Here is a 10754-nt window from a genome sequence, read left to right as displayed (position 1 = left end):
TCCAGCAGTTTTGTGGCAAATGAAGACAAGCTATGCAGCAGGGATCCCGGGGAATGGATGCATTTGCAGGCGCCGCCAAAAAGAAAATGTGACTTTTAGCGTACACTCCAGAAAGGCGCAATGTTTATGCAGCAGCTGAAAGGATCCCTAGCCTTGTGGACGTTCATTTTTATACTGACAGTTGCTGGGCTTGACAACGATGGAAGATCTGTGTGGGGGAAAGAGTCCAGTTCAAGTTTTGTGAATGAAACCCAGATGTTTCTGCGGGACACATTCCCCAAAAAGTTCTTCTGGGGTGTGGGGACCAGTGCTTTTCAGGTGGAGGGTGCCCAAAGGAAAGATGGAAGGGGACCATCGATATGGGAGCAGTTTGCCCGTTCAGAGCTGGGAGCTGGTTCCAGGACAGATGACTCCAGTGACAGCTACATTTTTTGGCAGAAAGATTTAGCAGCTCTGGAATTTTTGGGAGTTTCTTCTTACCACTTTTCAATTTCATGGCCACGGCTCTTTCCCACTGGGACGGTGACATCTGTCAATGAAAAGGGACTTCAATACTACAACAGTCTCCTAGATGCTCTGGTTCAGAGGCATATTGAGCCTGTGGTCACCCTTTACCACTGGGATTTGCCCTGGATTCTGTACGAGAGGTATGGAGGGTGGAAAAACGAATCCCTAATCAGTGTTTTCGATGACTACGCGACTTTTTGCTTCCAAGCTTTTGGCGATCGAGTCAAGTACTGGATTACGATCCACAATCCTTATCTAGTTGCTTGGCACGGGTATGGCACAGGGATCCATGCACCCGGAGAGAAGGAAGAAAGCACTGTCCCTCTGGTAGGACATAATCTGATCAAGGTACAGTACAGAGAGATTTCACTGTCACAGATTTAAATTTCACTGCCACTGGAGAGCCAGTATAATATTTATACAATGACTGCAAAGCTGAGAGTAATGCTTGTGATAATCAGTATTCTTGTTGCAGGCTAAAAGCCTGGGCAGAAACAAACGTGCTGCCCCTTGTCTTTGTCCATGTAATGATTTCAACACTTGTTTTATTAAAAGTAAAAATAAGCAGCAAATTTGGCCATGTTCCAGTTGTGGATCTTGAAGTTGCCTTAGATCAGTTGTTTGACTGACAGCTAGGGTCTTTCCCATTGCATTTCACCCTATCCTTTTTAATTGGAGATGTCGGAAGTTGAACCATGTTGCCAACCGCTGAGCTCTGGTCCCCCATAAATTAAGGACTTATTGGGTTGTAGCCAATGCCAGTTCTACTCAGAGAAGACCCATTGAAGTTATTGGATATATATGTTTAAATTTAGGCCCATTAATTTCAGTGGGTCTGCTGCTCTGAGACGAATTTAGTTAAATATGACTCTTTCAGTACCATAAATTTCAAGTCAAGCATGTGTCTCTTAATCTGCAGTCCCTGACTAGGGGACCAGCCTAATCAAATTCAATAGGTGTTACGTTTTGAGCAATGCTTATGATGGCACAGTATATTCCCATTCAAATCAAAATATGTTTACAGCACTTGAAGTCTGGTTGGATTGTAGCCTTAATAACAGCTTGTCTGTCAAAGAAAACCCCTTGCACTCCCTTTCATGCCTTGGACCATAAGGATAGCCTGCATATGCTGATATTATTTGATTTCCCTAAAAGAAACACATATTAAATTGTCCTAAAGCTGACAAATTGTAGCTTGATGAAGCAATCAAACATAGAGAATAATTAAATAATGCAGCCAAATCTGATACAATCACACCGCAAATAGTAGCCACTATACTGAACAAACAATGTTACCAAGTATTTTTTAATTGTCTGAAGAGAAATATCCTTTATGTCAATATTGAAGACCTGAAGAATGACGTCAAGCCAATTCTGCTTTCAGCTGTTTATTAGAATTGAGCTAGGGTAGCTACCCCTCCCTTAGCTGAATTATATATCCAACAGAAGTTAGCTTCTTTCTGTTGACTTGGTTATCATTTAGTGAAATCAGAGCTCTTATTCCAACTGTGGATCATGCCCTAAAATTTGTACACAGAAATACTCTGCATAATTTGGGGGAGGGGGTATAAGAAGAAAAGTACAGCCCCCACTACAACGGCATCATTTGAGAAAAGCATCCCTTGAACAGAACGGCCAAAATAATATCCATTGGTCTTTCTTGTGGTAACTTAGGGCTTGTCTACAATTCCACATACACAATCATTTTGCAATTCAGCCCACAAAAAGTAACTAGGTTAGCCGTTGCAAACTTGGTGCCTTCCAGGTGTTTTGGACTACAATTCCCATTAGCCCTAGCAAAAAGGGTCCTTAAAATCCGAGTTCCCTTGAAGTGAGTCTTTCATAAGTGGCTATTGCCAAACCTGTCTTGGGAATTTTCTTAGACAGAGGCTCAACAATGAGTGAAGGCAAGGAAAGGAGTTTGGAGAGAGTTGGTCCACACCTGCGCGTTGCAACATCAAATGATGACCTGATTGAATAAGTGAGCATCACAAACCAAACACAGCCAGAATGTCCCCCTCTCCAATATTTTTATCTGTTTTCAGGCATTTCACATTTTTACTTCTATTCTTGTAAATTTTATTATTTTTCACCATAGCTCTGCTGTGATATTCATAAACTAATATCATGGCATAATCATCAGGACCGTAATTGAAATTATATTCTGACATTCTCATGATAGCCAAACATTCTTATTTGCTTCTGGAATCAATACATTTAATTTATTATTATTAGCATATTGTATAAAATCCCACCACACTTCACAAAAATCTAAAGGTTGCACCTTGCCTTGAATTAATTTTAAGCTAAATGTATTTTTTTCCTGAAATTGCAATGTTCCACACATTTAAACATAGAATGTTAATGTCACCTTGTTCTGTTCAACTGTAAGTCATCAGGTGGTGGTCCGATACGTGTGGAGCAACTCTCAGGTACACTGGGTGTGAGTGAGTGAGTGAGTGAGTGAGAGTTTAAGGGGAGAAAAAGCAGCACATGATGTAGTAGAATGGAAAGGAGGAAATCAGCCAAATTCTGGATGCCACCACCACCGTAGGAGCCAACAGCAGTAGATGTTCCTAGGAGCTGACCATTTGGCACTTGATTTTGGACTAACTCACAGAGTTACAAGTCCCACTTATCCAGCAGAAAGCAAGGCCTTGAAATTTTGTCCAGTGAAGGAAGGTTTCTTAAGCGAGGGGTGCATTTGACAACTAGCCTCCCCCAGAGGATACATGGGGGGGCTCCACTGGAGCCCAGCTTAATTGCTCCTTTCTTCCACTCCTGCTGTTGTGTCACAGGAAACTGCCTGGTGCACTCTTGCTCAGAATTGTCTACACCAGAAGTGGGAAACCTTTTAAAAAGAGGATTGGACAAATTCATGGAGGAGAGGGCTTTTGGTGGCTACGATGCGGGTGGCGCTGTGGGTTAAACCACAGAGCCTAGGACTTGCCGATCAGAAGGTCGGTGGTTCGAATCCCCACGATGGGATGAGCTCCTGTTGCTCAGTCCCTGCTCCTGCCAACTTAGCAGTTCGAAAGCATGTCAAGTGCAAGTAGATAAATAGGTACCGCTCTGGCGGGAAGGTAAACGGCGTTTCCGTGCGCTGCTCTGGTTTGCCAGAAGTGGCTTAGTCATGCTGGCCACATGACCTGGAAGCTGTACGCCGGCTCCCTTGGCCAGTAAAGCAAGATGAGCGCCACAACCCCAGAGTCGGCCACGACTGGACCTAATGGTCAGGGGTCCCTTTACCTTTAGCCATAATGGCTGTTCTCTGCCTGCACATTTTTGAAGGCAGCAATGCTGCTGAGTACCAGTTAATGGAAACAACAGGAGGGGAGAGGGCTGCTGTTCTCACATCCTGCTCACGGGTTTTCCACAGACATCTGGTTGGCCTGTGTGTGAGAACAGGATGCTGGACTAGATGGGCCATTGGCCTGATCCACCAAGGCCACCTGTCATGGAAGTTTTAGCTGAGATTCCTGCATTGCAGGGGGTTGGACTAGATGACCCCTGGGATCCCTTCCAACTCTACAATTCTATGGTTCTATGGTTCTATGATCTCCTAAAACAAGCATGAAAAGGAGCCGATCCAATGTAGTGTTTAAATGTCTGAATCAGTAGGAAGTTCAGGTTCAGCCCTGTCTTTTAGGCTGAGTGTCACTTGGAGTGGATACATTATGTGGATAGTGTCATTATATCGTTTAGTCACTAGATGGCACTGGACTTTGTTTTCTGTATCTATTCTGCTCTTGCCTATGATACAGAAAGTTATTGTCCATCATCCTGACTGGTACGCCCTCTAAGCCTTCCATGATGCTTAAAACAGGTTTTGCTGCTGACTTTCTTTTTCAAAATCTGATTTACACTTTTGCTCTCAAAACAAAAGAAGTGCAGGTGCCAGGTTTTCCTCCATTTGGCAGAAATTAAAGAACACGGTGTGCTCTATTTTTATAGCAAACTCTCATGTTTTGACCTCCGTTTGGAGTCAGTTGGTGGGGTTCCCTCCACCTGTCAACAAAGGCAGATAAGAATTGTTTCACCAACATAAGTTGAATGAGTCAGCTGGACTTTTCCCTGTCTTACTTTCTTTCAGGGCAGGGTAGGAACATGAGAAACTGCCTTATTGCAAGACAGACAATAGTGGCTGCTCACAATTTCAGGCAGGAGTCGTTCCCCAGAGATTCCAGAGATCCAACCAAGGACCTTCTACTACTGAGCCACATTCTGCTAATAATTGTATTAGGAATACTCATTTTGTTTAACCAGGAAAGAGAGACGCTGAATGTAAGATTGTGAATGTCCCTGGGTTAAAATGGATGTTCATAGGAGCTGTGCAAAAATAATAAGATAAAGGAATCTTTACTTTATTCAAGTATAGGCCCTAAAATCAAGGAATGATTTACCTCTAATTTGTCACAAGATATGCAAGAACCCCATAGAGAAAACACAAGGATTATGATGCCCATTGTACTACTGATATCGCGCCCTTCCCAGACAGTTGTTAACTAACCATTTGTCACAAAGTAATAAACTTGGAGACATACATGTTGCTAGCAGTGGAAGCCAGTCAATTAATGACTACAGTCTCTTCTCTTATGGAATGTTATTCTCTCCATAAGAAACATGGTGGGCATCTCCAGGTAATAATAATAATAATAATAATAATAATAATAATAATAATAATAATAATAATAATTAATATTAATAATAATTAATAATATTAATAATAATTAATAATATTAATAATAATATATTACTTTTACCCCGCCCATCTGGCTGGGTTTCCCCAGCTACTCTGGGCGGCTCCCAACAGAATATTAAAAACACAATAAAACATCAAACATTAAAAACTTCCCTAAACAGGGCTGCCTTCAGATGTCTTCTAAAAGTCAGGTAGTTATTATTTCCTTGACATCTGATAGGAGGGCATTCCAAAGGGCGGACACCACTACCGAGAAGGCCCTCTGCCTGGTTCCCTGTAACCTCACTTCTCGCAGGGAGGGAACCGCTAGAAGGCCCTCGGAGCTGGACCTCAATGTCCGGGCTGAACGATGGGGGTGAAGATCCTCCTTCAGGTATACTGGGCCGAGGCCATTTAGGGCTTTAAAGGTCAGCACCAACACTTTGAATTGTGCTCGGAAACGTACTGGGAGCCTATGTAGGTCTTTCAGGACTGGTGTTATATGGTCCTGGTGGCCACTCCCAGTCCCCAGTCTAGCTGGATTAATTGTAGTTTCTGAGTCACCTTCAAAGGTAGTCCCACGTAGAGCGCATTGCAGTAGTCCAAGCAGGAGATAACTAGAGCATGCACCACTCTGGCGAGACAGTCTGCAGGCAAGGAGGGTCTCAGCCTGTGTACCAGTTGGAACTGGTAGACACAGAATTGACCTGTGCCTCCATGGACAGCTGTGAGTCCAAAATGACTCCCAGGCTACACACCTGGTCCTTCAGGGGCACAGTTACCCCATTCAGGACCAGGGAGTCCTCCACACCTGCTTGCCTCCTGTCCCCCAAAATCAGTACTTATGTCTTTTCAGGATTCAATCTCAATCTGTTAGCTGCCATCAATCCTCCAACCACCTCCAGACCCTCATACAGGTCCTTCACCGCCTTCACTGGTTCTGATTTTAAAGACAGGTAGAGCTGGGTATCATCCGCATACTGACAAACACCCAGCCCAAACCCCTGTTTGAAAGCTGCAAGCTGACCTTCCCTGAACATTCTTCAGTGTCACAGTGGACCTACTAAGGCAGAGGTGTCATGACCCTCCAATGGCCTTCAGCTTCAGAGCTCAGGTGTCACCAAGGATCAGGGCAACCTACAGCAAAAGAGTTCAAGGCTGAGGATTGCTTTGAAATGACACATTACATTAAATAATTTGGAGTGTTCCCGTTAAGCCTCAGTTCCAGACAGCTAGCCATGTTCCTTTCCAGGATACTCCATCTGCAACCCAATTTTCCATTTCTCCTCCCAACAGATGCGCTGCACTCTATTGCTCACTGAGCACACTCTCAGCCCTCACTGAAAGATTTTGGGTTTTCCCCTGCCATTTCAGTTTATTTTCCTACAGATTTTTTTCTCCAAAACCAGTCCTACTGATACTGCTTTTTGAGAGTGGATGGCACAGTTTTGGCTACATAAGGATCAGGACTCAAATAATGACTTTGCTGTTAGTGTAGAGATGTGAGGCTACACTGACTTGGGTTGGGCAGAAGCTGAGTTGAATTCAATGAGATTTCCAAGCAAGTAAACGTGTATAGGATTAGGCTGTAAGAATTTCCTTGGTGTCATATGCTTTTTGATGGAAAACCACAGACGGATCGTGGCATTTGCTGTTCATGGTAAGTAGTGCATAATCTGAGTAAAAGTGTTTCTGAAGAGATACATTGTGGTAGGAATTCAAATTTAAACCAAATTTAAACTATTGAGAAAAGAGAATTGAAGTGGGGTGAAGGAAGGCTAGATTAATCAGCAGTAGACTAAGCAAGTTATTTAGCTTCTTTTTTTTTTGCAAAATCTTAAAAAATAACAATGAAGTGTTTGAGCTATTTTTAAGGAAATTCGCCAAAATTTAGACTTCCAACATGGAATGTCTGGATTTTCCCAGACATTATATCAATTTCCGCCCAGATGCTGTTTCCAACGTTGTATTCTAGCTATGTCTGGGAAATTTTGGACATATGGCAATCCTTATAGAGTTGGAAGGAACCCTGAGGGTGATTTCGTCCAACCTGAATACGCAGCTGTCCCATACAGGCATCGAACCTGCAACCTTGGCTGTGTCAGCATCACGCTCTAATCACCTGAGGTATCCTGACATATAAATTTAACATTCAGTTACAAATGTGACTGGGGGCATGATGACAGAAGTGTAAGTTTAATTTTGTCTCAACCATCAAAGTGTTATAATGCTGAAATGAATTTGGAGAAGGACCCCGATTCAAAGGCCTGTGGACAGAAAGAAAATATCCACTCACACTGGTCAGCAAATATGCTTCACATGATAACTTGAAAGCACCTGTGAAACACATTTCCCCCTCAAAGAATTCTGGGCCCTGTAGTTTGTTAAGCATGGCTGGGAATTATAATTCTTTGAGGGGAGAACTAAGTGCCCAGAATTCTCTGTGGGAAAGAATGTGTTTTGAATGTGGTTTGAAAATGTAATATATACACAGCCTTGAATGGGAGCTTCTGCAAGAGTCTGCATAGATAAGATTCTGCCGCTCTGGTCGTGTTTCTATTTGTGCAAGAGTTTGCTCAGGGTGTTGTTCAGGTAGCAGAACATAGCGGCTTTAGTTTCACTTATCTCAACATTGCACATTTAGAGACATTCAAATTTGGAGTTTGCAAAGGATTTAGGCCCTTTTCACCATGTGAGCCAGACTATGTGTTTTCTGTCTATCAGGGCAACGTAACTGGGTGCTCGGTTTGTAAAATGCCATGCACCTCCCCAAATCAAAAGTTGTGGCCGGGTCAGGGAGCAGATTGCATTCCAGATTACAAAATAAAATAAATGCAGACTGTACCTTGGTTCTCCCCCCCACCCCAATGAGTTCCTATTTACTATAGAATTATAGATAAAATCTTGGTTATCTAGTAACCACTGAAATTGCTGGTAGCTGGCAACCTAATCTTGGGTATCTAGTCGGCATAAGACCTTTGATACTTGGAAAGGTATTGTCACTCCTGAGTTGGTCCTTGGCTTAATTAGGATGAAAGATGGGGCTTGGTTAACTAGCACAATATCACTCGATCCCCTAGTTTCTCTTGCACAATAAGGAAGGTGGTTGAAGATAATCTTTTGCCCAAGGACTAGATGCTATCTGTGTTTGGTCAACACTAATTAACTGCCACATAGCATCTTCCACACAAAAAATGTTCTGGAAGGTTTTCAAATGGTAAAATGCAATGTATAATATATTGTAAGCGTACCTCTGTCACATCTTTCAGTTATAAAAAAAGCATGGCATTTCCTTTTGCTACACCCCCAGCCCTGTTGCAAATACAGTGGTACCTCGGGTTAAGTACTTAATTTGTTCCGGAGGTCCGTTCTGAACCTGAAACTGTTCTTAACCTGAAGCACCACTTTAGCTACTGGGGCCTCCCACTGCCGCCGTGCCGCCGGAGCACGATTTCTGTTCTCATCCTGAAGCGAAGTTCTTAATCCGAGGTAATATTTCTGGGTTAGCAGAGTCTGTAACCTGAAGCGTATGTAACCTGAAGCGTATGTAACCCGAGGTACCACTGTACTCCAAGTGTCCCTATTTTCCAGGGATGTCCCTGATTTACAGAAGCCGTCCCGGTTTCCGATTTGATCCTGAAATGTCTCACTTTTCCTTAAAGGTAAAGGGATCCCTGACCATTAAGTCCAGTTGCGGATGACTCTGGGGTTGCGGCGCTCATCTCGCTTTACTGGCCGAGGGAGCTGGTGTACAGCTTCAGGGTCATGTGGCCAGCATGACTAAGCCGCTTCTGGCGAACCAGAGCAGCGCACGGAAACGCTATTTACCTTCCCGCCGGAGTGGTACCTATTTATCTACTTGCACTTGGACATGGTTTTGAACTGCTAGGTTGGCAGGAGCTGGGACAGAGCAACAGGAGCTCAACCCGTTGCAGGGATTCGAACCACTGATCGGCAAGCCCTAGGCTCTGTGGTTTAGACCACAGCGCCACCCACTTTTCCTTGGGATGCCCCTATTTTCATTGGAGAAATGTTGGAGGGTATGGAGTTATCCAACCCCTGAGCCATCTGAAGGCAATCATGTATAGGGAAGGGTTTTTTAATGTTTAATGTTTTGTTATTTTTTTATATATATGTTGGAAGCTGCCCAGAGTGGCTGGGGCAACCCAGTAAGGTGTGTGAGGTATACAGTGGTACCTCAGGTTAAGTACTTAATTCGTTCCGGAGGTCCGTACTTAACCTAAAACTGTTCTTAACCTGAAGCACCACTTTAGCTAATGGGGCCTCCTGCTGCTGCCGTGCCACCGGAGCATGATTTCCGTTCTCATCCTGAAGCAAAGTTCTTAACCAGAGGTACTATTTCTGGGTTAGCGGAGTCTGTAACCTGAAGTGTATGTAACCTGAAGCATATGTAACCCGAGGTACCACTGTAAATAGTAAAATTATCATTATGGAATGGGACGTCCCTATTTTCATCAGAAAAACGTTGGAGGGTTATAGCGTTGACTTCCAGTCACTTTTGGAGAAAACCGTTTAAACATAGCATAACCAATTTTTGACAGATGACAGAAGTGCAGGGCAGGCTTTTTCATTTTGTTTTTCTGCAACAAAGGTTCAGAAGCTAACAGGAAACTGGAACCGTCACCACAGCACAAGTTTTAACTTATTTGTTTCATTTCCCTATATTATGGGTGGCCAACATGTTATCTGCCAGATGATGTTGAACTCCAACTCCCATCAGCCCTGTTCAGCATAGCTAGTGGTAAGGGCTGGTGGGAGATGTAGTCCAACAACATGATTTTGCGGAGAGGGGGCAGCAAATTAGCTCCCCCTGTTCTATTTCAGTTTTATCTTTTGGCTCACAAGAACCCCGGCTCCTCCCCAGATGGTAAACAAGCAATGAAATCAGAAGAAGCAGTAAGGGTAAATAAATATATGCTGGTGCAGATCTGCTGTAAGTGCTTGTGCAAGCGTTCACACAACCCTGCAATATGCAGCCATCCTCCAGCTGGCACAAGAGGTCGTGGATACCCTTGCAGAAGCACAAGATATTTGGATTTAATTTTGCCGCTTCTTTGTTAAATTTCACATAGCCAGGGTACCCCAGAGATATTCAAAATAAGTGATATAAGCAAATCAAAGCAAGATAAAGCAAGGCGTTGAGATCAAGAAATGGCAATGCAGACTTTTTAGTTAGGAAGAGACTTCTGTTTCCGGAACTTGTTTAGCCTGTTACAAGCAGTCCACATGTTGTGAACTACAAATAGGAGCTGCTGCTCGACTCTTGCAATACTGTAAAAATTAATATCTGTTCAGGAGTACATTCCTGACTGCTCTAAGCATTCCTAATGGATTTATATTAACTAATTTAGCATTGTACATCAAATGCACGGGGAACAGGGAAATGTGCAGAAAACCCCGTGTACCTGCGAGGATATAGCACCTATTATTGATTGTACCGCCACTATCTACTTAGCCTTTACATTTAGCCTTGATCTTCAAGGTGCAAAGCAGATTAGGTATCGAGCAGCGACCCGGGGGGGGGGGGGGAGAACAACTGCAATCA

General features: G+C 43.4%; 1 protein-coding gene across 1 annotated transcript in view; it reads left to right on the top strand.

Moving 5' to 3' along the window:
- Positions 1 to 10754, top strand: part of KLB (klotho beta) — a 28954-nt gene continuing 18200 nt past the window's right edge. The window contains exon 1 of the mRNA XM_028744303.2: positions 1 to 855. Within this exon, the coding sequence (XP_028600136.2) occupies positions 121 to 855 (735 nt within the window). The 5' untranslated portion in view covers positions 1 to 120. The remainder of the gene's footprint in view (positions 856 to 10754) is intronic.

Source organism: Podarcis muralis, chromosome 9 (assembly GCF_964188315.1).
Source record: "Podarcis muralis chromosome 9, rPodMur119.hap1.1, whole genome shotgun sequence".
In the NCBI taxonomy this organism is placed as follows: domain Eukaryota; kingdom Metazoa; phylum Chordata; class Lepidosauria; order Squamata; family Lacertidae; genus Podarcis; species Podarcis muralis.
Note: the sequence above shows the minus strand (reverse complement) of the source record. Positions and strands in the feature narration are given on the sequence as shown.